The following is a 27,800-nucleotide window of genomic DNA, read 5'->3' as shown; positions in this document are numbered from 1 at the left end:
TAGTCCCTACTTTGCGTGTGCGAATAAACAAATGTAATCAGTAAACTTGCCTGCGTTTGATTTAAAGCGCAGATCGACCTAGAGTAACTTTTTTGAATGGCATCTCTGGATCAATCTTACAACCAGTCTGTATATGAAACGGGACCCAGGTGATTGTTCTTACGGAGAAGAACTCCTAATAGATCTGAGTTTTTCCTTTGGTCGTGCAGAGATAAAACCGCTGGTCAGAGGTTACGCCTCGTGCCCGCTGAGATAAGATGTCACCTGTAGAGTTCAAGGATCTCTCCTTATTAGTCTTTCCTTTTTTATTTTAATGATTATCAATATTCCTCTTTTATAATTCCTTCATTCCTTCTGCTGATAACACAAAATCTGATACGTTTTTTTTTTTCACGTACAAATTAGAATACCCCTGTCAGAACTGTAAGTTAGAACTTCACAATATTAGTACTTGGATTAATACAAATAAACTGTTGTTGAACCTTCCAAAATAAGTATGCTCTTAAACAATGCAATCAAAACATTATCATACAATATTACCTCCTAAATTTCTTGGATCGTGCAATACATGATTAATTGAACTGGAAAGTTCACATTAATAATCTTGGTAACATGTTAAAGAACGCTGACGGATTCACAAGTTAAAAAGTGCAGCTTTCCCAAAACATTGTTCATTTTTACTCGACTTTTTTTCTTCCTTGTATCAACTAATTGCATGGGGTAAAGAGAAACAGATTGATTATTTCTGACACCACTGCATTTTTTTCATAAACACCAAATTCTAAAGAGTGAGTATATCTACTTAGCAACTGCATGGGATTTGTGATCCCACTGTATAGGCACTCTGCCTACGACACTGGCAAATGTTTTCAAAAGAATGATCATAATTCCTTAATCATGCTGCTGGAAATTCCTCAGCATTGTATTTTACTCACACCAAAATAGAACACGAAGAAGAGGAAAAATTCTTTCTAATCACCTAAGACGACTCGACCACGGTAGTGTGTACTGAAACTCTCTTTATTCAAGTTTTACTCAAGATTGCAGTATGTTAGTATTTAAACGTTAACTCCCATTTCTCCAAAGATATTGTTTTGATAATTCATGAACATTTCAATCATACACCTTGTTGGTATGCCGGTGTAAAATTGTAGTCAGCTGTGATACATAATGACATAAACACACTTGAAATAATCATTCTTTTTCTTGCATAGGCCTACTTGTCTAGTAGGTATATTACATTCCCAATTTCCCTCTCTCCCCTTCCCTTTATCTTTTCTTTTGTTTCTCCTTCGTTATTTGCATTTAATGTTGCGTATACAGTACAGCCTGTATTCAGCCATTTCCACTGTATAGATGTGTAATGTCGTTCTTTTAATGCAATATAAATTGCTCTATACAATGAGTAAGTTTCCCTCAGAGCCTAAAGACAAAAACATTTTTAAAAAGCTACTGATCAGAGGCTTTTCTTCGGCCAATCAAAGTTTTAAAAATCTCTGGAGCTCATGTAGAAACCTCTGATTAGTAATTTTGCATTAATTAAGTTCGTGTTTTGACTTTGATACACATTGTAGTTTAAAAACATCTGATTAGAGGTTTTAGCGACATTTGCAACATACGGCGTTCCATAAATCCCTTATGAGAAATGATAATTCTGCTTGCGCATGTCGCATGAACAATCCTATACATTATTGCGCTAGATGGGGAAAGAGAAAACCCCATCTAATAAACACAATAATATGTCATCACTGAAGGTTGCACGGAGCTACAAACTTAGGGTGCCTACACATATCGCGGGGAAATTCCTCATCCACGACATGATTGTGACCGCAATCCAGTGCATATAAAGAGCAACCTCTGGCGAAAGTTTCCACATCAGAATTTACTAGAAAGATTGTTCCTCTTGCAAAAGAAAGCACTCCGGTCATCTGTTATTCCCCTGTATACGTTCTCATACAAATATGTTGTTTGCCTCTAACAAGCTCTTAAAAATTAAAGATTTGTTTTTGTGTAATCTAGGGCAATTTATGCACAAGTATAGCAACAATTTGCTTCCGTCTATTTTTGATTCTTTGTTCCTCAAAAATCAATCATTTCATGAATATCCCACAAGGCGTTCCAATGAATTCCATTTACCTCTTTTACGAACGATCTTTGCTAACAACACCGTTATTTATGTAGGCCCAAATTATTGGAATTCTTTGAATCATGATACCAAAAACGCCCCATCCATATGTTCTTTCAAGAGGATGCACTGAAGTCCTTTCTATTGCAATCGTATGACTCTGTCAACAGTACTGAACTAGCCATTTGGCCTTCTTTCTTACATACTGACTTACTCACTTTGTCTCCTCTTCGAAGAATTAATTGTAATTTTTTGGAGATGTTTGTTGTCATCTATGCTATTGCCAAAAGCGTCTAGGAGTTGAATTTCCGTATGTTACTCCTGTCCGTACGTCCGTCTATTTCAGGCGTTACAATATTATTTTTTTTTCTCCACAACTATCATCTGTTTCTCTTGGAATGCTTCTGCAGAAGATCGCTGTCTCCGTTGTGCGTTTTTGTTTGCTACTTTGTCTTCTGTTTGCTAGTCTTGTCCATTCCGTTTTGTCCCGTACAGCCTTTTCTTCAGTAGTTGTTTTATTGTCTAGTCTTGTTTCATGTTTGTTCGCGTCTATGAAAGTAAGTGTATTTATCTGTTAATCAAATTTTCAGTGGGCTTCCAGACTTCTTCCTCTTTTTTTTTTTTTGTATTTACGATGCTTCAATTTATCTTTCCATCGATGTTCTTTTCCAGAGGGGCCCACATTCTACAAGCTCAGTGTTTTTAGTGGGTCCCTCCATTGATACATTTTTTGTTTGTTTTCAGTGATCTTTCTATTAATTCCATTTCCTTTGAAAATATAACAGTCTAAAAAGAAATACAAGTTACCTTATACATAACATTAATTGTCATAAATGTTCATACATGTATGAGACATATTCCATAAAACAAGAATAACCATTCAATTCATTTTAAGGCAGAAATCAAACAAGAAAGAGAAAAATAAGATGATAGGATAAACCAAACAATTTCATTTTAAGTACAAAAAAAAAAGATATATGCATATATATGCATATGTAGGCAATTTAGCCAAACACTATAGAAGAATAGAAAATGGAACTTCTATTATATTAAAAGAACGATAGCAACAGCAAAAAAAAAACAAAAAAAAAACCACCCTCGTTCCCACCTTTCCACCATACCCAAACCCTCAAAACTATTACCCCCCCCCCCCACAAAAGAAAACCGTCCCTCTCATCTCCAAAAACCACCTCCCCGCCCTCTACACCACATCCACATCCTTACCCGAGACAGACACACACCCTCTCATCCACACACACATTCTCACTAACACCTGCACACACATCCACTTATCACAAAGAACAATTATTTCTGCCAGCATTCAGAACATAAATAATTATACTAATGCTTATGATTATGCTACATACACACACATACATGCATGCATATACATATATATACACATAACGGTTGTTTACGCACATGTCCATATACCTGCATTATATTTTACATACACAATACTTATCTCTGAACTCAAAAATATTTAGAAAAAATACATGTTACTTCATTTCGACCACTCCTTTTTCTTTTTTCTTTTTTACTATATAATTACTATAAGGTCCTCAATTATTGTACAGTCTTTTCATTATACCATGTTCTGTTCTAAGTACCTTATTCTCTGTTATCAAAGGAAGTGAAACATACATGTTTTGTCGAAAAATGAAAAAAACTTTGAATTGACAAAAAAAAAAAAAAATTGAAATGTTCACCTGACTAACAGTTGCAGCTGCCAAGATGTATTCCATCAGTACTCGCCTATTCTACGTGTCCAAGTACTATACGTTAGCGACCAATCCATGAAGGAAAAACTTGGCCACTAGCTTCCTTTCTGCTGGGGAGGCCTAAAAATATGTATATACAATAACAAAGGCTTTAATGATAGATACCCAATGAATGATAAAGGTAAAAACCTGGTTTTGGATAACTCAGCCATTTCAAAACCAATTTTCGTCAAATAAACTTTTGATTTCTCTTAGAATTGTAGGCCTATAATAAATACTGATGCTCTTTCACATTCCATAAGAGATTTGTCATTATTTCAAAATTATTATAAAAAATCGCTGGAAATCTGATCCAAGCCCCATCTTAACCGAAACTATACCAAAACTTTAACCATAAATTAATTTATTTTTCACTCATCAAGAAAATCTCTGTGGGGAAAGTGGGACTGATAGTTTACGTTTGAATACAGACAGACACGTTTACTGTTGATCACGTCACGAAAGCAAAAATATTTTTTTATGGGGTAAAAGTTCAGTTTATTCACAAACACGGTTATAAGTAGAAATTATGAAAAAATATTTGATACATTGCTTGATCAAACAAGTCCTAAATTTGTAATGTGTATAGACCTTTCTTTTAGCAAACGACGTCGTCATAGAAATGGGATTCCACAGGACTGGAAATGAATGTCAGGGGACTTTTAAATAAGCGGCACCAAGATCATAAAAGATCATGTTCGTCCTCATTAAAGAACCAGCTTACATCACTGGGATAACGTGCGGTGTAGTTGTGCATTTTTGTATGCATGAAATTATACTGTACATCATTACTCGTGATATGTTCGTGCAAATGTGTGCAGTGTGCATAAAGTTGGCTCTTTGTGTATGCACAGTCAAGCCGGATGACATTTACATCGTCGCATGGAGCGATCTACTCATCATCAAAAGGAGGGCACGAAGACGACACATGGACACAGGTCATGTTACAGAAAACAGGGCCTGGGAATTCCCACTGTAATAATGAGCATTACAATATTGACTGATTTCAGGCTACGGGTACATAGCTTCTTATTTTCAAAACGGGAAGTGTTGTCGGAAAAAGGTAGCAAGGAAATCATTTTGTAGTGGTACTATCGCCGTATTTCTTCCAGTGATGCTGAGACCGATTCTTTTTTTTTTTCTTTTTTTCTTTTTTTTTTTTTTTACTGGTTTGTACGTACAATATTCTTGTTTACAAATTAAGTTATGGTTTTCTTCCCTGGAAAGAAAAAGCTAAACTGTGTTGCTTCAGTATCTATAGGCCCTATATACGGTGTTGGGATATGCATCTAAAATGCTAATAAAGTTTGGGCTTTCTGTTTCTGAAATATTTCATCTAATTCAGTTGTTTTCAAGACCATATAGTACACTTTAATAGTGCGCATAACTCTCACGAACTGATGCTTACAGTCTTACAGTGTTTGCATGGCTGCTTTCATTCAAAATTTTGGAAAAACGCAGGAACCATGGACATGTTATTATAATTATGATCATTCTAAACTCAAATTTTAGACCTTTCCTCGTCTTAGAGTCCTTCAGATGTTTTGGTGATTTCCGTTGAATTGATCAAGCTTATGAAATATTGGTTTTGCAGCAAATATCCCACGTTCCTTATGTCAACACGAACGAGACGTGGGCCCCATTTGCATTGCTTGGATTTGTGCATTGTGATCAAAAAGAATATACACTAAAATTTCTTATTGTAAGTTTTTATTATGTTGAAAGGAAGAATACGATTTTGTAAGATATATAGGCCTATAATATATATATATATATATATATATATATATATAGAGAGAGAGAGAGAGAGAGAGAGAGAGAGAGGAATGACGGTTAATATTCATATTACAATGTAATAACAATTATGACTTGTGAATAGTTGAAATGTTGTTGGAATGACTTTTTTTTTTCAAATTCTAGTTCAAAAAAGGAACTTGCCACTAAGCGAAAAGACAGTAATAGTGCGATTTATCAATCTCATTTGAATTACCGTAATGCTGTTTGGGCAAACACTCATCCTTCAAACCTACATGACACAATATCCCTCTACAAAGAGCATGCTGCTATAGCGCGGTGACACGATAATACACTTGTACATGTATTTTGTTCCTGCGACACTATTGCTCCCGTCTTATTTTTTCCGTGGTCTTCGGGTAAGGGTTGTGATAACGTTTTATGTTTAGTTTGATGTGTTGATGTGAAGATTAGGATATTTAGCACGTTTAGTGATAGGCCTATACTATGTGGGTATCGTCTATGTTTGGCTTATCGTACAGATAGTATTATCATTATTGTCATGAAACCCATCGGTATTGCACAAATCTATTTTATAAAGCGCCCTCAACGCCACTGTTTCTGAAAGTGAATGCTTTGAACAATGTTTAGCATGCTATTTGTACTGAATAAGTTTGATACTAGTATTCTTGTGTACGAGTATAACATGTTTTATGATACGTTAAATGTAATGATCAGATATATAACACGCGAAATATGTATAATGCACACACTCAGACATACTTGATCCTCACTGTGAAATTCTTTACCAGATATAGTTACACAATTTTCCCACTACTGTAACCTTTAAGAAGAATCTCAAAATATATTTGTTAGATGATTTCATTTAACGTTGTGGAATACACGATGATTATACATTCATTTTTTTTTCTCTTGGGGTCTAATTAAAAGTAATTATAAGATTTAGAGACTCTATCCGCACTATTTTTCCCTTTATCTGTTCTATGTTGTGAAAGTAAAACAATATCGCTTCACCTTCTCTTTGTTGGGAACTATAAGTAGCAGTAATTATGTTTAAATATATCTATGATCAACTTCGATTATCTTTCAAGAACATGTTTAGGTTAAATACTTCTGTCAATTCGTACCCTACTCGTATATGTAGAAATTTCCATCTTTTGAATCTCAAATTATTAGTGAAACACATATCTATCAGACACTCGGGTCCGGACATTTTGGAATAATCTCCCGGACAGCATAAAGTCTTGCTAAACTACATTTTGTATTTATTCTTTAAAAGCTTCACTAAAGCGGTATTTGATACAATCATAGTATTCTTTCACTCATTACGTGAAGATAACATATACTTATGGGGAATGATTGTTATTTTTTTTTCCAATCTCTATGTTCTTCCTTCAACTGCATCTTGCACTCACACATGCAACTGCACTGCACCCACCTGATCACGTAATTTCCTCCAAGAGAGTTGTGTCGTTGGATAGTCCTTTTATGAGGCCCCCATCCATTTCAAGCTTAATCGCTTATACGATGGCGGTCTCCTGCATTTAATTATCTCTGTTTTTTACTGAAATATACTGTATATTTTATTTCATGGTTCTGCGTATGTATATACTGCTCAATGCAATCACTTAAGTGTATCTATTACTGTTATCGATTTCGTATTTCACTGCACTTGCTATTCTTTGTCTTTGTGCTTTTGAAATTTGTATTCAGTTTGTATCTGATTGAATGCGGAAATAAATCAAATCAAATCAAATCAAAACTACCCTGATGAGACGCTATAGTCGTTTGTAGTTTCCATGTTTCATAATTATATATAATATTATATTGCATGTTTGTATACTCGTTTCCCGTCTTGTTTGTTTTGTACAAAATATTATGTTTTCTAAACGAAATACATGTAGAATTAAAATTCCAATTCAAGTTCTCTCTAAAAGCTATACATGTATTTCGAAATCCATAGAGGATAAGGAAAAAAAAACAGTACCGAAGCAGGTAGAAATATTCAGAGCACATTGACCTGGGTGAATGGACTTGGGACACTTCTAAATACTTTATGCTGTACGTATTCTCCGTTTAAGTATGGAATGTGGACCGACATCCTTAAAGGCATAATTTACCATTTGCAGATGAAACAAAAACCCAGCATTAGTGCTTTGAAATAGTTCTAACATGTCAGTTAGGGATAGAAACAACCACGGTAAACATTTGAATCCGTATAATCGATGTTAAGTGTTGTTAAATACACAAAATGTGAACAATAGTTATAATAAAAATGTTTCCAAACTAAACCGTCTACAGTTACGGTTTATTGAGAAAAACACTGATATCTCCTTATCTTAGGCTCTATTGCGAAAATCTTATATGGTAGGATGTTTTGTGATACAAATGACCTACACATATGCATCAAATGTGATATCTTGAACATTTTTGAAATCACTGCTCCCAAAGGTAAACTGGCCCTTTAACATATATAGATACACGTACGAACATACACCATTGTATTCATGCAAGCCTATAGATAGTCAGCCCCGTTGCAAACATCTAGTAAAGATTTCACTTGGCCATCACTTTCATTTGATTGATAAGCATAAATGTCAAATTTTATTTGAACACCTTTGCAGAGAAAACACATATTACTTGATACATGTATAATAAACTACGTGTATGCAATTTGATAGACATAACGGTACACTCATTCATAATGAATTCCCCAGAGTATTTGCTATAATAGGTAGGAAATTATTCAACACAAACACATGTCTATAAGGAATACATTAAAACATGTATAATGAATATCTTGAAAGAGCAACAGAACACAGTAGTTTTTGACAAATCAACTTCTGATTCTGAATTATTGCACAGGGACCCTGAACGCACTATACATGTACTGCATTGTTTGCACGCCAAATGCATAATCTATTGATTTGCAGGCTTATATCACTGCAGAAGCTAAAGGCTACAGCGACATACATACTCATGGGTTTCTTGTGCATTTGAAATGCATGTAGTCGAGAGTGGTGCAGGACAGAGTATTTGTAGAGTAAATACAAAAGGACTGATTTAATATAACAAACATTGGTTCTCAGTTTACAAATTTAGAGTTATATTGCATGACCACGCACTACAACAACATCAATGAATGTCATGCCATGCTAAGCAATCAGAAACCATTTTGTGAATACACCAAATAACATTTATAATTTTTCCTGTAAAAACTGTACAGTTTTGAAACAAACATCAAATAAACTGGCTTATATTCTGTTTCGTAAATACTTGTCCATTAACATAATTAATTAGGAGCCCACAAAGACAACATGGCTGGCTCACTATCATATTCATGACTAAATCAACGAATGCACAAATGTAACTTTACAAAGTGGAATGTAAAAGAAGCAAATGCATGCATTTCAAGAGACAATACTACATGGAATCTCAATACAGTCATGATGTAGTACTCAAGGAAGCTCTCATGAATGAAGAAATAGAGAAATCTGGCAAAATGCACTACAGAATACTGATTTGAAAGAAAGTATCCACAATAATTTGTGCATATTTATGTGCCATAATGATTCTTACAAGTCTGCTACATACTGTACCATGAGCAAAGTACGGGTAATTTACCATGAGCAAAGTACGGGTAATTTACCATGAGCAAAGTACGGGTAATTGGGTATGTAGGATGAATATGTTTCCTAGCTGTAATAAAAATTAAGGTTATGATACAGAAATTCTTTCTATTAATCTCAAATCAACAGACTTCACAGCTCAGAAAAATTATGGACAGTCTCCATTATTTTTTTTTCAAGTTTTTCATGAAGGTTATTTTTACCACTGATGTGCTAAATCTATACATTCAAATTACTTTCATTTTTGTGACAAAGTCAAAGACTCATAAGATGCCCCACTGACGAATATGTCTTAGATAAGCATATCATCAGATGTAGCTATGGCGAGGGAGTGGAAAACATACTGTTGGTCTCCATACAATGACATTCACGGAAGCCGTCTCCAGCTGTACATGTATACACACAGAGACAAGTGACTTCCATACACACAAATATTGACTTTAGAGCAGTACACATGCTCCACAGCACTGAACGCAGAAGCAAAGGTTATCTTCATGGTGGGCAAACCCAACACAGAGGGAGGCAGAGCAAGTTTTAATCATGGGGTGATCCATATTACGTGGCAGTATTTAAAGGTACTCTAATACAGTGTAAAACTGTTTGCAAAATGGAATGGCTCTCGACATGGACATTTTGAATATCATATATCAATCAAGAAACACTTATTTTCATTAGAGCCCAACAATTGTTTGAATATTGACCATTACAACCCTAAACCTTGTCTCGTTGATACTGGAGATTGATCGGGCTCATGGAATATTACTACAGTATGTGTTTTCAAATGTATTAGAATGTCTCAACATCCCAAATTATTCTGTCAATGAGCAATCATCACCATTTTATACACATATAGAGCTGTATCTGAACATCTTACCGATGATCCAAACCTCATTTCGAAACCACCTATGAGGGAACGGAAATGTAAACATTGTTTGTAATGAAGTCAATAGTGATGAGAACTCAGAACAAGAATACTGTATATGCAATATAAATTAACATCGGTCAAGAAAACACTGTGATATCTGTTTATTTATACACTCACGTTAGCACTGAATTCATTCACCTTCTGCCACTACAAGATTGATTTTCATTTTAACTGTAGAGGTCCAAACTAAGTCAATTTGGCCTTCTTTTTTAGATTAATCACACCAACACAGTGGCTCAAGTCGTTACCGGTCACAGTCCACTATGCCCAACGTTAATCTTTTCGACAATCACACAATATCTTTTGGTGTGTGTGTGTGTGTGTGTGTGTTTGATTAGAATTATCACAGCCGTATCTCCCACCGTTTCTGATCTGAATTAATTTGATCAATCAATGTTACACGCTACGAGAACAATGAGAGATTAACAAAATTGCAACATTATAAACTGTCAAAGGAGGCTGGTATCAACAGTTTAAAAGCGTCACGAAACTTTGAGCTCCCTTAGTCACAATTTCACATCTATCCTTCATTTTCTGTTTCGAAGGAATTTTTGACATGCAATTCACGGAGCCCATAGCGCCTCTCAAACCCCCTGACGTCAAATCTGGCTCGGGACGACGGGGTTTCAACGTTGTTCAAGTATCCACTTTGTTGAAATAAATGGAACTCGTAGCGGTGATATCCCGACTTGGCTGGTGGAGTGGGGTTGGCATACACTGGGGGAAAATAATGCACAAAACGTATCACTATAATAATTCACAATTTCACCTTTGTTAAATGTCAAATGGGCATGCCTATACAATTTACATACACACGCACTTGTATACATGTACATAATTTTAATGTATTGCATTTGTGGTTATTTAAAGGACAAGTTCACCTTCATAGACATGTGGTTTCAGTGAATGTAGCTATATTAGTAGAACACATCAGTGAGAGTTTGAGGAAAATCGGACAATCCGTTCAAAAGTTATGAATTTTTGAAGTTTCTGCTCAGTCACGGCTGGATGAGAAGACTACTATAGCTTGTGATGTCACATGTGTACAACGATATAAAGAAAGAATAAAGAAAATTCAATATATTTTCATTTTCTCGCATAACAAAAGAACACTCGACTTCTCTCTTTCAGAAGGCAGGGGGAATAATATTACCTTTAACATACATTAGTGACAAGTCGAAGAAAAGTGCACTTTATTCAAAAAGTAAAGTTTTATGAAATTATCTTTTTATTTTCCTTACATCGTTGTACGCATGTGACATCATACACTGTAGTAGTCTTCTCATCCAGCAGTAACTGTGCAGATACTTTAAAAATTCACAACTTTTGAACGGATTGTCCGATTTTCCCAAAACTTTCACTGATGCGCTCTACTAATATTGTTGCCTTCACTCAATCCACATGTATATGAAGGTGGACTTCCATCAAAGTTTACGCATTGGGTAAAAAACAAACAACAACCAAAAAGATTATACTTACATTATACTGTAGGAAGAATGTAAATACGATCCATGACTGACGTAAAACATGCAATAGGAGCTTATTCTGACATAAGCATGTAGTCTATGACAAACTCCTTTTATTACTGGATTATAAACGATCACTTCACTCTATAAAATAGAAATCAAGAAAAAACGGGGGGAAAAAAGAAAACAAACTTTCAGTTCATTCATAATACCGACGCAAGAACATTGATATAATCTAAACGCTCTTTATACAAGCTTCAGTTTTTGTTTTTTGTTTTGTTTTGTTTTGTTTTGTTTTTTGCTTTTTGTTTTGTTGTTATTGTTGTTTTGTTTTGTTTTGCTTTGTGTTTTGCTGTATCTAAAGAGTTTTATTTCCAGGATGACATTTTCTTTTACAAATAAAATGGCAGATCAACTCCTGTCTACTTGCATTAAACATGTACCAGGTCTAGTAATTGTTGAAATAGACATAACGCTTAGGATACACATGGTTAGACCACACCACCTACAGGGATACACTGATCAGTGTAACCTCTGTATGGCTTTGGCAAATATCATGCTTTGGATCTGGAAACCCATGAATATTAACACGCTCGTCTAAATGATGTATTCAAAATATGACTACGGTTACACTAGCATTTTACCTTCTGTCTTTCAGTGCGCACCTCTGTAGCAATCAGTAATCTTTCATGGAAATGCTTTATTTGTAGGTAATTTCAAACTTATTAAAGGGACATACATTTTTTCCCCTACATGATAAAATGCAAATGAGGTCCACTAATTACTATAGTAGTCACAATTTTAGATGATCAATCTCCTTTCCTGCTTTGGAGTGACTGTACACAGGCGAGACATTTACTCACATTTCTTTGTGTCACCTTCTGCTTCACCAAGAATAAGGTTCTCTCCCTAACAAAATGAAACAACAAAATCAAATATAACTTTCAAGGCTTTGAAATATCACTGCAATTTGTGAGATACTCAATTAACACTTATTTCCCATTTCTGGTGAAAGTAGAAAATAGATATACTACAGGTAAAAACTAGAGTTATCACTGAAGGTGATTAATACCCCCAGCCCCTAGTGTTGCTTTATAGTACATGTATGTGATATCATGAGGGCAATGACGTTAATACCAAGTTTGTGCATTTGTCAAATTGGAAACAGAATAATTTTAGTTTACTGTACAATTACAGAGTTGACACTGAGTATAAAACTTACAGCAAATGGAAACATGCTTTCCCCAAGCATCACTACAAAAGACCATCATACACACCAAATTTGACCTTCATAGCTTGAATGGTGTATTTTGATACAAAAATGAGTGGTTACCATGGCAACACATTTTCTTTAAACTAACACATTGGTGTCTTCCAAAACTACACTTCTAGATCATGATACATACTAAATTTGACTTTAATTACTTGAATGATGGAAAAGTTATTCGATCTGCAAGGTTTTGGTAAAATTGTGGTTACCATGGCAACGGCTTGTGTGACAAACACAAAAATTATGTGTTCCACATCTATACCTCAGGGCCATAATGCCTACCAAATTCGGTTTCAATTGCTTGAAAACTGTGGAAGAAGTTCACTCCACAGGATTTTTAAAAAGAATGCGGTTACCATGGCAACGCATTGTCCGATACAAATACAAAGGACATTTTGCAAAACTAGTCGCATCATACACACCAAATTTCACTTTCATAGATTAAATGGTTCAATTTGATACAAAAATGAGTGGTTACCATGGCAACACATTTTTCTTATATTAACACATTGGTGTCTTGCATAACTACAATTGTACACCTCCCGATCATCATACATACTAAATTTGACCTTAATTGCTTAAATGATGTGGAAGTTATTCAATCCACAAGGTTTTGGTAAAATTATGGTTACCATGGCAACGCTTTGTCCAACAAACACAAAAATCATGCGTTCCACATCTATGCCTCAAGGCCATAACGCCTACCAAATTTGATTTCAATTGCTTCAAAACTGTGGAAGTTGTTCACTCCACAAGATTTCGAAGAAAACATGCAGTTACCATGGCAACGCTTTGTCAAATACAAACACAAAAATGTCTTGCATAACTACACCTATAGATCATCATAGATACCAATTTTGAAATTGATTGCTTAAATACTATGGAAGTTATTCAATCCACAAGGTTTTGGTAAAATTATGGTTACCATGGCAACGCATTGTCCGACAAACACAAAAAACACGTCTTGCACATCTATACCTCAATATCATCATTTATCCAAAGTTTCATTTAAATTGCTTCAAAACTGTAGGAGGAGTTCGTGACGCAAGATTTTGCAACAGACCGACCGACATCGCGGTGATTCCTATATACCCCCTTCACACTATGTGTGGAGGGGGTATAACAAAAGTTTTGAAGTGTGAATTTTCTTCAATGTGTCTTCCTTGGTTTAATTCATTTGCAAGATTGCAACTGCTGATTTTGTTTAACAATCTTATTTAACAAACATGTCGGCAAAAAGGAACCAGCGGGAATCGAAATTGTTATCTACTGCTTTCCGGGCAGCGACACAAGCTATATCTTTTCCGACACGTTTGTTAAATTGTAAATCGGCAGTTGCGATTTTAAAAATTTCATTTGTACTGCGTAAGGAGACAAATCGAAGAAAACTAATGCCTCAGCCTTCACCTCTCCTTAAAATCTCGTGCTTTCAAGTAAATCTTTGTCCAACGCTCTAAAGGTACACCAACTTTCACAATTAAAAAAGAAACTTTTGACTCCAAACAATTACATAAAGCAGCAGCCTTCCCTTTGTCTCAATATTCTTCTGGTTCTCCCTTTAAAAGAGAGGGAGAATAATTAATACAGGACTCAGACAGGCTCCCATCTCATCCCCAGCCGGGGATGGGAGGGGAGAGAAGAAAAAGTAGGAAAAATCAGTATTATTATAATAATTGTGCGCTAGACTATAGCATCTGTGAAATGATCCAGCTGAACAATCATGCATGAACTGACCAGGATGTTGACGACAAGCCAATGGAGCCATGGAGCATTGATTGGATTCTTGGCAGATGGCGCGTCAATGTCGATCATCATCAGGGTATACCAGGCATCCTAACATAAAATTAGACATCACAGTAAGAAAGACAAAAAATCAAATTGTTTGCACACTGACTTGAATTACTCTGATGTTCCTCTTTAAACATTATGCAGTCGTTTGTTTACTTTTATTTGCATTACAAACTCAAAAGAAGAAAAAAGAAATGTAATGAAGAAGATACTCCCGTTATAACATACACGGTAATAACGAAATTTCGTTAGAAGGAAGTAAACATTCAAGCATCAAAAATGATTACAGTGTATCTATTACTACTTCATTTGTTCGGCTATTTTCTATAAAGAAATTTCGATATCGATGGAGTAAACTGCCGGTCGCGAGGACTTCTTTTTAACGGGAGTTGGCTGTATATTGACATGAAGCACTAACTAGGATATCAAAACACACTAATGTTTACCTATAAGGAGCAACAATGCTGTTTGGGGCTTGCAAAGTGCTGAGGAACACATAATGGGCCGGATGCATAAACGCTAGCAATTGCTTGTGCTAGCCTTTTACTCGAATCCGTATGCATAAAAACAAGCAATTGCTTGCGAGCAGAAGCTCTTGCTAGCAAGTACAAGCAATTGCTTGCTGTCCGCAAGCAATTGCTTAGAGACCAAGCATTTGCTTAAAAACGTATGCATAAAACATACCTTTTGCTAGTTCTTGCTAGCAATTGCTTACGATTTTCCAAGCTCTGTAAAATGAGCTTGAGCTTTTGCTTATCTGGGACGTTCCCTTTTAAGTATCATTTTCATATTCATGGAAGAAAGACAACAATTGTGAAGGAGTGGTATAAATCTACAAGAAATTACTCTTAAGTAGAGTAAGAAATTTTTCATTTCAACAACGGGAATGTCCAGTGGTTAGCACGTAAAATTTGATGAAAAACAGGTAGGATGTCTCACTTCGGTGGAGAGCAAGGAGACGTCTCTCCACGTGCGATCTGGCAGATGCGGGCTATTGTAAGCAGTGGTGGGAATCAGCCAGTAATACGAGTGTGTGTATAGTTGTGTGTGTGTGCGTCTGTGTGTGCATTTCATAGCTCTTCTGCTATGTCAGGAAATGTTTCTGCACACACATGCCCTTTCAAATGCATGCTGCCACACTCGCCTTTGTTCTTGTGTTCGCACAGGCGTGACGTCCCTTTTGTTGAAAACGCAAGCAATAAATTTTGTTATTGCTTGTGCGGGACAAGCAAAAGGTATAAGCACTAGCAAAAGGTTAAATGCATGGTATGGATTTAAGCAATTGCTTGAGCTAGACCTTTTGCTAGACAAGCTTGTGCTTTTGCTTGAAGCAATTGCTTGTTTTATGCATTCGGCCCAATATGCTGCTTATAATCTAACAGAGACATGAGACAAAAGGATGCCCTAAGACCAAAATAAGCAAATACATTTTTCCTCATAAATATATGCAAATGCTGCTGACAAACCACACAGTGTACTTATAGAAAGGTAGGCCTAATGCTTAGGCCCTACATCCCCAGAAAATCTCAACCTGAAAAGATGTCCGTATACACCATGGCTTCTCTCCTCAAAGTGGTCAGGGTAAACACTCTCGAAACACAGAAATTCCATAAAGCTAGATGTTCGTGAATCCGAAAATGAAACAGGTTCGTTAATCCGTAAATTTGTGGCATTTTTCCGAAGATTCAATATTCCAGATCTGATGGGTTCGATAGTCCGATATTGAAATAAGGTTCGGTGTTCCGAAGGTTCCTTAATCCGAAAATGGAAAAAGGGTCATTAATCCGCAAGTTCGTTGATCATTTCATCCGAAAATAAACTTAGTTCGTTATTAATCCGAAAAAAAAAGTGCGTACTAACGAGAACCTTCGGAATTTAATACGAATTCGTTTCGGATTTATGAACCTTACTTCAACACCGGACTATCGAACCTTCGAAATATCGAATCTTCAAAATAATGCCACAGTTGCTCTGATTTTTTTCTCTTTTTTTTTCTTTTTTATTTACGAACCTTTGATACAAGGAACCTTGTTAATTTAATCTACGGAATTATACCCCTAAATTATACCTGGACATGAACCTTCGAATGTAATAACGAAATGTAACCCACTTGGGAATACTTTAGAGTCAGTTTATTCATACATGTATGTCGATACCTGTTTGTCAAGGTCAGAGACCAGCGATGCAGAAAATAGGTGTGAGATTTTGTGACACGTTAATGCCGCCCGAGGGAGAAGTAACGGAGGGGGTGAGTAGGGTGTGACGAAACGGAGGTTCCCCCTCCCACGCTATATGGCATGGTTTGTTGTTGTTGTTGTGTGTGTGTGTGTGTGTGTGTGTGTGCGGGCGGGGGGGTGTGTTCTGGCGTGAGGAAAAGCTTGTCAGGCGTGTGAGCATGAGAAAGGGACCCATGAAATAATCATACATTACAATAACTGCTCCGAAAATAATGTCACAAATGCTCCGAGATAATTGCTCCCCCGCCATTTGTTCCGCCTACTGCTGCTCCAGAGATATGCGACATTTGCTTCGTCGACAATATTGTTGCTCCAAAAATGAGTGACATTTAATTTGCTCTGCCACGAATATTGTTGAGTATATCGAGTGCGACACTCAATCTGCGACTACACTGTCGATATATTTTGGTTTTTCTTCCGTGAAGATACCTTGCTCTTGAGATTTCTGCTGCCTTATACAAACGTAATGATTGCATTTTGAAACCAAGGGCGCCAGAAGGGGGATATGTAGGCTATATTGTCCCCCTGATTTCGATAGTTCGTCGAGCGATCGTTATTCTTTTTTTTTGGGGGGGGGGGAGGGTCCCATTTTGTATTCGTTTTTGTTAGTTGGTTGTTGGTTTTTGTTCTTTTTTTTGTGGGGGGGGGGGGGAGGGGGTCAGTCTAGCCGTCAGGGCAACCACTGGTTGCGTAACATGTGATGGGAACCTCCAACCCCCTCACTCGCTTATAGGACTTTGTTACCAACAAAATTAGCCCATTTGGTATCTCCTGGCCAGCATGTGATCCTATCTCATGATCTTTTGGAATAATTTCTCTAACTTTATATTTGGTTTCATCTTTTCCTTTTATGTAAAGTCGCGTGTGTTGTGCTTATTTTCGTATTGGAAATTTGCCCGTTCTGCTACAGTATAGACGGAATTTTTGCTATTTAGAGCTTTACGCTATTTGTTGAAATGTGTTCGTCTCCGACTCGTAACAACCAAGTGTTGTGTGCTGGGGTGTTTAGGTCGAATGATACTGTTCTGAATTATTGGCAAAAGACAAAATGATTTCATCAGCGATAGTAGTTATAATTACTGAAGTTGTGTTATGGCCCATTCTCAGTAAAAGCGTTCAAATACGGAATTTTGGGGTCGCCGACATTCCATGACAGTTTGCGGTTCCCTGAAACCTATTAGATACTACTTAAATGTTTATAATATATCACGAGGACTTTATTTGTTAAAAATAAACACGATCAAATGCGGTTGTCTGCCTTTTTGTATAAAATTTTGCTGTTAAACTTCGTTAAGACCCCCAAAACGCAGTGTCGCCGGCTATTTTAGAATTATGTTTTATTGCTCCTCTCCGTCCACAAACACACTTTCCAAATATCATTTTCATGGACAATGAGCATATCATTGTGCTAATCACAATACTCGAAAAGTTCCAAAACTTTTATTGACTTCTTTTTATAGCCTTTTGAAACCTGTCGCTAAGTTCACCGCCAGATACGTTACCAGTTTCTTTAGTGTTACAGCATTGCGAAAATAACAAGACTATGCAATGACCCTGTGTATATGAAACCCTGAGGATATACTTCGTACATTGCAAGTACTTAGATTTTTTGTGCAACAGCTTTTTATTGAGAATACGGTACAATGTTTGAAATATCGGTTTTCTACATTTTTATTTGGACAGATACGTTATATACATTTCGCGCCACCCACTGCGACAGATAATTAATGTCAGACAAATTGTATGTTATACATTACTCCTCGGAATGACGCATCGATTCAACATTAAAGTTTAGTACAAGTGAGAAATATTTGGTAGATATCGCTCTCATAATAACATGATCGACCATATACGTTACCACAGACACGTTACCACAGATACGTGACCGAATTTTGCTCATTGGTCATGTGCTTTCAGGGGATCAAATCTGGTCAAAATTCATCCCTACAGGATTATATTCTTACACCAAAAGGACAGAGAGGTGAAAAAGAGCAACGCTTCCACATGATTTTTCTTTCTGCGTCAGTGTCTCACAACTTAATGCCAAGTTTTCCGACAGATACGTTACCACATAATCAAAATACTGAAAAAAATTGTAAATGTTTTGACAAACAAATCGTTGTGTGCTCATAAACTCCAAAGTTCTATTCTATAAAACCCAGCCACTTTCATATTCTATGCAACAACTTTGAACGTTTATTTTACAAGACGAAGCTATGATTCAGCATATCAGTTTTTTGCTTTTCAGATTTAGCAGATACGTTACGTATAATTCAGGGCACCCACGGTGACAAATAATGTTATGTAAAACAAAGTGTTCATAAAACAATTCTGCATAGAATGACGCTTCCATAAAAAATTAAAGTTATGTTCAAATGAAGAACATTCAGTAGAAATTGCTCTGTAACTTCACCGACAGATTCATTTACGGTACGCCAGATACGTTACCAAACTTTGAAAGAGTAAAAGGTAGTTTATGAAAAGCTTCCGAGAAAAGTTTCAGTGTTCTGTTGCATATTTATTCTAGTGTTTTTCAACATATGAAAAATGTAAATTTGCGGTAACGTATCTGATTGGTGATCAAAAATCATATATGATGCTCTATTTCAATTCAGTTTTACTCAATGAATGGCCATCATTTAGCATGTTCCACTTTTTGTTTCGTATTTGACCGGTTTTGAAGTTACCGAAAACACATCTTTGAATGTATTACTTTGTGGTTGATTTTTCGGTTTTAATCACATGGAATTGAACACTTAAAGTTGTAATCTGAGAATGGCCCTTATATCACATATTGTACTAAATAGAGAGATGGCTTGCTGTACACACGCAAAGACTTCCCTCTTTCCATTTCCATTCTCGTCTGCCACACATTTCCCCTCCCAATAAATAATGAACAGAAAAAAAAGAAAAAAAAAAACATTTCCATAGCCACTAAATAAGAAGAACATTAGATAGCGATAGTGAACACTCACGTACTAGTAATGTCACGAAAGACGAAGAGCCAGACTTCTTCCGAACGGGAGGGAGACATTTTGAACAAAAGAATGCATCACTAGATATGCATTCCTCGAGTTCCGAACAGAATATTTAAAACGAGAAACATAACTCATTCAATAAAATCTATTCATAGAAGTCAGCGGTATGCATAGGAACAGCAACGAAATGTCTGGAAGCTATATATGGATTCTTTGCAAAGTTGAGTTGGAGCAAATTTTGAGACTGATGCGGAACAAACGGTCACCCCGCTGATTGATTCATAAATTTGTTTTGAGAAAAGTCAATTGCTTACGGCAATTACGGTAGCCATCTCTTCACTCATAGCATTGAAGCTAACATTGGAGGATATTACAGACTTAACGAATGACAATTGGAAGACTAACAATTCATCATCAATCTTTTTTTTTCTTACTTTGAATGACCTTGAATAATACTTAAACCACTATTTCTTACAGCATTTTCAGACACGGTTACTGAATCAACTGTAGGCCAAATTCAATTCCATCTACAGGGTTCTACACAATAGTATATGTCATTAGTTTGTTTGGGGGGGGTTGTGTGTGTGTGTGGTTTTTTTTTTTTGTTTTTTTTGTTTTTGTTTTTTTTTTATAATCGGAGCGCTGGTCGACTGCAATACAACTTCAAGCAGTCTAGAAAATCTAGAGGTCTTTTTCTAGTAGTAAATAGTACTCTAGGGCCTAGATTGTTTTATATCCAGGGAGGATACTCGGATCTTTTCTCTGTTTTTTACGACTACGAGCCTTCATTTAAATAGGCCTATAGATTCTAGAGTCCCATAATACGAGGGACAAAAGGACAAGATTTTACTTAAACCTTCTGCGTTGTACTAGAAATATCTAGACATCTCATTTTATACGTTAGACTAGACACTAACTGACTGTGGAATAACCCGTTGATTTGCCATTTGGGTTAGGCCTGGATTCATTATAATCGTCCTACTCCTAGTTTTATGATGACTGTCGAGTAGAGTGCCGGAAGGGTGTAAAGAAGTTTATGTTTTTAGTACAATGGTATTACTTAACCTTATCGAAGTTATCCTTACCTCTTTGGCATGACAAAATTTAACACCTGGAGGAACAGCATGTCCACCTCTTTTATTTTGAAAGAGAGAAAGCGGAAGAAAATCACCCGGCGAAAAGTTGACGTCTCCGATACAAGATGTCGACGATTTTGCAGTGCAAGAAGTACCTGGGATTCTGTACTGCACGTCCAACTCATTAGAATGATTGTGACACGTGTTTTCGGTCCAAGTAGTGCTTGCCGAGGCGTAATTGCAGATGCATGCAACAATTATGTATAGCACAGTGGTTGCTTGCCACTTCTCCATGGTAGACATGATGGAATATTGTAAGCAGCAATGGCAATAGCATGTGAGTCGATTTGTTTGGCTGGATGGCTGCTGCGGGCAGTATGGCGGGGGTGTGCTGCTGCTGCAGCTAGCTCAGCTATGACCTGCGGTTGTCTAGGGGTGGTATCCGGTAGACTGTAGCCCTTCCCATCCGATGGCAGCGACCAATATGTTCAGCGACAGACGGATAAAGCTAGCAAGGCGCAAACAGGTTTAAAGGTTACCTGTAAACCTCTTTGCGGTAGGATATAAAGTACCTTGTTTTCCTTCCCTAGCTAGATACATGTACAGTAGGGCCTATTGTACATTTCCTAATAGCGATTCGATCGCGCACCACACACATTGCGCTACATGATTAGCCGCGCTATGTACAGCTGATATTACACAGCCACAGGGAGTTCGTGTTTTGATAGAATACAGTACTGTCGACAGTCTTTTGCACAGAAATGTAGTATTTATTTCAGCAGCTAATTTCAGTAATTGACTGTAAAAGAAATCAACCAAACCTTTTGTTTCTAAGTTTGTAAATTTATTTGTTTGCTTGTTTGTTGTTGTTTGTTGTTATTTTTTAAAGGGGATAGCTAGTAACTGATAAGTGGGAATCAGTGGGAATGCTGGGGGATGATTGTTCCAATCCTTGTGGGATTCATTTAAGGGTACATTTATCTATATATTGTTGTATGAAAATTATTTGCTTCAGAATGGTCTCATATTCAAGTAATGTGCAGTTTAATGTTTCCAGGTTAGCATGCCTGTACAGTGACGGGGCGATCGTTAACATTAAACTGCACAATCGGTTTGATTTTTCGAATTCGTTGTGTAATCTTCCAAAGACAGATGCCATAAAACATCAACGGTTGCAAAATTCTTCTGCCCGGTTAACTTTTACTAATAATCATTTTTTATTCCATATCACCAGTTCAGGGATGTCAAGTTCAAAAAAAAAATTTATGAGTGAGATTTTCATGACTCGGCATCTCGGCATGTGAATGTGCGCGCGAGCGAGGGTGTGGGAGGGGGGGTCCCCCCCCCCCCACCCCCGTGGCCTCCCACGGCAGGGAGCTTTTTCAATTTTTAGCTCTTAAGTTAAATGGTGCGATCAGGTGCATACTAAAGTGACTATTTTTTACTTATTTTGAAAGACAAAAGGGAAATATACCTTCAATTGCAACTATCTTTTGAGCTATATATGCTCATCATTATAGGCCCAAGTTGCAGACTTCGCCCGATGCGTGAGGAAAATGGGTGTCATGCGTGAGATCGTGAGATGGCCCCTAAATGCTTGAGTCTCACGCAGAATGCGTGAGACTTAGTAGCTCTGCCAATTCTCCGTTCTTCACATTGGCTGCCTGTGAAGAAAAAAAAAAAGATTATTTTCAAGATTCTGTTATTAGTAGGGCCTACATCATTCAGTTCATTCCCCGTATACCTATAGGTGACTCTTTCCCAAATATACAATCCGACATGAAGTCAATTCGTTCATCTTCACATGTAGCCTATATCCTGTTACTCCAAACATCCGCAGTAAAACATCGATGGGGGATCTCCGTTATACAATAGACCAAAATTGTGGAATCAGTAAGTTTATGCAGTTAAGACAACTGTCATCTACAGAAACATTCAAATGCAAACTTAAAACGTAGACCTCTCTGTTCCTCTCACCTGCACTGAGGACTACAACTGCATCGTTGCAATCTGCATTGTTCGGAACAATACTGTATTCTTTATCTGGTATATGTCTTTGTTTGTTGTTTGTCATTTTCTTCTCTGTTGTCATGTTTGAACATATAACTAATATATAATTATATATATATATATATATATATATGTATGTATATATGTATATAAATATATATATATGCACAATTATATATCTTTTCATTTTTTGAAGCGCCATGAGCACCGAAACGTGGACCTGTGCGCTATACAAGTAGCCACTATATTTGTTATTATTATAATTGCTATCATTATTATTATTATTATTATTATTATTATCATCATCATTATCATTATTTTTGTTTGGGTGCACAAGAACAGAAAAAAAAAGATGGGGAAGAACGCGGAAGCGAGGGAGCCCATCGGCCGAAGGGGAGGCTTATCGCCCCGGATATGCGGGGGTATACTGTACAGTCAACCTCGCGTAAGTCGACATAATCGGGACTGAGAAAAACACGTCGACTTACGCGAAAGTCGACTTACGCGTAAGTCGACATTTTGTCGACTTATAAATGAAAACTAATTTCCCCTATACAGAGTGAGATCACGATGCGGATCGCTACCCAAAGCTTACTCCTTTTGCCGCCAAAGCATACCTACTGACATTAACAACAATTATGTTTTAGTTCATGCATAAATCTCGCGCGGATTAGTAACGACAACGCACAATTCCTAAATCTCTAGAGAGATTTTGAGAGAGCGGGATCGGAAACCTGGGTCCGTTTTTAGACACTGTACGTTTTAAATTTGATTTGAAAAATCAAACGCATATTCCCCAAATTGCATTCAACTTTGCGATTTAAATTCAAATGCGTTGCTGCGAAGATATGCGTGTGGATTCGTATGATTCTGTCGAGATAACTTTTCAGCGCCGACTGAGTTGAAATATGATGTGTGATTTTCCTTCCCTAAGTCGTCATATTTGTTTTACTTAAATTTCTATTGCCATACTCTGGAAATGAATTGTTCTCGCGCTCCGATTCGCAACATTACCGCTCTGTACGGCGCGGGCCAGTCTGAAATAAAAAGAAGAAGAAAAAGTTTGTTAATCCGAAAACGACATCTTTCGGATTACTAACCTTCGTAAAAACAAATCTCTTCCCAACGTCGGACTAATTTAACTTTGGTCTGAGATTTAAACCTTCGGCATAGCGAACTGTAACAATAATTTGCTACTATATTTTCATTGACATTTCGTGAAGCAGCATGCGTTTCGGTAGTTTGAAACGTGTAAATGTTGCGATGTCTTTCCCCTGCTAGTGCAGACTAAGTTCAGTCATGGCGAAAGTTCCGTTATATATACGAAATAAAAAATAATGCAAGTCTTTGATACAACAATAACGCACTTCCGTATAGATTTTTATGCGTTTAAACGCAGTTTCTAGTTTCGTACAAAAACCGCAAGTCTTTTCTGCAACGCTCTTGCGTTTTATAGATACAGCGTTGCCTGTGATTTGATGGACTTGCATTTGATGTTTAGAATTGCGTTGAAACGCTGTTAGTTTCAGATGATATCGAACGCAAGTCTTTTCAGCGTTCCGTGTGATTTGATGGACTTGCATTTGATTTCCGGGGTTGCATTTAATTTCTAATTTTTCGTACGAAATAAAAAATGATGCAAGTCTTTTCAACAATAACGCACTTCCGTAGATGTTTAGAGATGCGTTTAAACGCAGTTTCTTATAGTTTCGTACAAAAACTGCAAGTCTTCTCTGCAACGCTCTTGCGTTTAAACACAGCGTTGCGTGTGATTTGATGGACTTGCATTTGATTTTTAGAATCGCGTTTAAACGCAATTGAGTTTTTTTAAAAAAGTTCCCTAAAATTTTCTAGTTTCGTATGATTATCAAACGCAAGTCTTTTCAGATTTTCAGAGTTGCGTTTAATTTTTAATTTTGCGTACGAAATAGAAAATAATGCAAGACTTTTCAACAATAACGCATCTCCGTAGATGTTAAGAGAAGCCTTTAGACGCAGTTTATAGTTTCTTACGAAAACCGCAAGTCTTCTCTGCAAACGCTCTTGCGTTTGAATACAGCGTTGCGCGTGATTTGATGGACTTCATTTGATTTTTAGAGTTGCGTTTAAACGCAATTGAGTTTCAGGTTCGTACAACTATTTTCTATAGTTTCGTATTTATGATTATCAAACGCAAGCCTTTTAGCAACGCACTTGCGTTTATGTGCAATGTCGCACGTGATTTGATACATCTGCATTTGATTTTTAGTTGCATTTAATTACATGTAGTTGCATTTTAATCAATTTTCTAAAAATGGGCCCAGATTTCTAATACCGCTTCGGAATAATCAACGTAAGAATAGTCGGATAAACGGAAACACCTATTTTATGTTCTGATAATGATTCTCTACTAGGACCTAGTTTACAAAATTTGTGCGTTTTGAGAATAACGAGAAGGAGAAAAGGGGGAGAGTGAACTACTTTGTGTACCACATGTAATTCTCCAATGTACTATTCTGGCGTACAAAACCATGGACGCATGGCGCGAACGCTACCGCGAAGTATACACTAGCGAATTACCGAGTAGAAATGCTGCGAATCGGAGCGGGAAAACAATTCTTTTTTTCAGAGAATGGCGATAATATTTTGAGCGAAAAAAATCATGTCGACTTAGACGAGGGAATTAACACATATTTTAGCTCAATGGGCACTCAAAAATCAGGTCGACTTACGCGAGTTGTCGACTTATAAATTGAATGTCGACTAAGACGAAGAAATTTTCAAGGAATAACAAAGGCAAAAATCGGGACTTTGATTATCGTGTCGACTTAAGCGAGGTCTACTGTATATTCCCTCTCCCACAACAGGGAGCTTTTGCATCAAATTTTTAAAGGTCGAAGTTCAGATCTCAGTGGTGCACTTTATGTGGAATGTTTGAACATTTTGTTAAATAAATTTTAAACGTAAAATATAGATATTCAGTTACAACATGAATGGTTCGATCGTGGTATCTGTCACGTCCTGTTCCACGTATTAAGGCCTATTTCATATTGATGCGTCTTCACCGTGTTCCGAATCTGGGGGATATACAGTGCGTATCAACAAAAAACAAAAAAAAAAAGTAACAAGATTTGATTTCAAATTTGTGAAGATTGACTTTTCACCAAAGTGAGTAGCAACATCTTAAAACCACTTATCTCCTCTTTCCAGTGATATCTATTCATTCATACACGGTCATAGGATGGCTGAGTAATCATTCTTCTTGGACAATGGGTCAAATTGGACTTGGGACCAAGTTTAGACACTGCAAGAATCAATGCACCTTATTCACCTGTATTAGAAATTAACTTAACAAATGGAATAATGAAATTAATAATAACGCAATTTACCACTGTCTTCTTTCGGATATTTCTTTTTAACATTACATTCCATGCCCCTCAACATGGCCACCATTTTTTTCCACACAGACCATCTCACGCACAGCCCTGCGAATCATTGGGGCTTGGTGGCGTAAGAGCTTCAAACTCATCAGTGATTCTTTGTCTCAGAGTTGCAATGTCCGGTGGAGGGGTAATGAACACTTTGTTCTTGAGATGACCCCAAAGAAAAAAGTCACAACAAGTCAGACCCGGAGATCGTGGTGGCCACTCCACATCATGATACAATCACGCAATCACGCAATTTCCAAATACCTCAGCCAATCTGTTTCTTATTGCAACTATATTTTAGTCGATGGGCTGGTGCGGTCATCCTGTGCCCACCATAGGCGTCTGAACACACCCCTTTGTTGCACAGGAAAATTGTCCATTAATTCAGGAATTACATGTTCATTTAAAATCTGTAAGTATCCATTTCCGTTCATGTTAAATTGTTTTCAAAGAAGAAGGGCCCCAGGAGCAAACCGTTTCCACAAAGTCCAGCCCAGACCTGAACAGCTTTTCTCTATATTATACGAAAACCAAACTGAAACTTGGTCCCCAGTCCAGTATAACCCATTGTCCAAAAAGAATGATTACTCAGCCATCCATGACCGTGTAAGAATAAATAAGATATCATTGGAAAGAGGAGATATTATATGGCTTTAAGATGTTGTTACTCACTTTGGTGTAAAGTTAAAACAATCTTCAAAAATTCGAAATTAAATCTTGTTGCGTTGTTTGTCTGTTTTGTTTTTGTTTTTGTTTTTTTTATACGCACTCATAGTACGTGCATATCCACGTCCCACGTTATGATTGAGCTTTCGCAGTTTTAGAACTGAAATTCAGCGACCTGATGCACACATTCGGGTTGACTATTTAGACAATTTTCAAATACAAAATGAGAAACAGCAATATTCAGGACAAAGTAAACGGCAAAATCATATATACGCTGAACTATACACGATGTCACATTTTAGCTATTATTACAATTCCAGTATGGCCGATAGTATCTGTGAGCGAGAGAAGGGTGTCTGGGAGGGAGTTATTCCCCCTTTCTCACACGAGGGATCGAGCTTTTGCATATCTCATCATTGAAGTGAAATCTATTGATACTTTTAGCGGAATATTTGCAATGTTTTCCATGAAAAAAAAAAGTTACGGAAAAAAAGCATAGGCCTATAGCTCAGTTTATTGTTTTATATTGTACCTTTGATTCTTTGTAAAACTTTGGTATCACTGGTAGTGTCTGTTCGCGATCAACCAGACGTCAGAAGCGGCATGGCCTCATAGGAAACTTTCACACGTTATACAGTGTCATTAACAATGTTTTTCAATTCATTAGTCTAATACAGCAGATAGGCCTAACTGTGGCCTACTTTTTCT

At 36.8% G+C, this 27,800-nt stretch overlaps 1 protein-coding gene across 1 annotated transcript; it reads right to left on the bottom strand.

Annotated features, from left to right (window-relative positions):
* Nucleotides 1–8,211: 8,211 nt before the first annotated feature.
* Nucleotides 8,212–21,457, bottom strand: LOC140232549 (protein D2-like). The gene is made up of 4 exons (XM_072312647.1): nt 21,019–21,457; nt 14,665–14,763; nt 12,524–12,569; nt 8,212–10,911 (listed from the first exon to the last, which is right to left on the bottom strand). The coding sequence occupies exons 1-4, from the start codon at nt 21,310–21,312 to the stop codon at nt 10,715–10,717; spliced, it is 636 nt and encodes a 211-aa protein (XP_072168748.1). The 5' UTR covers nt 21,313–21,457; the 3' UTR covers nt 8,212–10,714.
* Between the last annotated feature and the right edge of the window lie 6,343 nt (nt 21,458–27,800).

The sequence above is a fragment of the Diadema setosum genome, chromosome 9 (genome assembly GCF_964275005.1).
Source record: "Diadema setosum chromosome 9, eeDiaSeto1, whole genome shotgun sequence".
NCBI lineage: Eukaryota > Metazoa > Echinodermata > Echinoidea > Diadematoida > Diadematidae > Diadema > Diadema setosum.
Note: the sequence above shows the minus strand (reverse complement) of the source record. Positions and strands in the feature narration are given on the sequence as shown.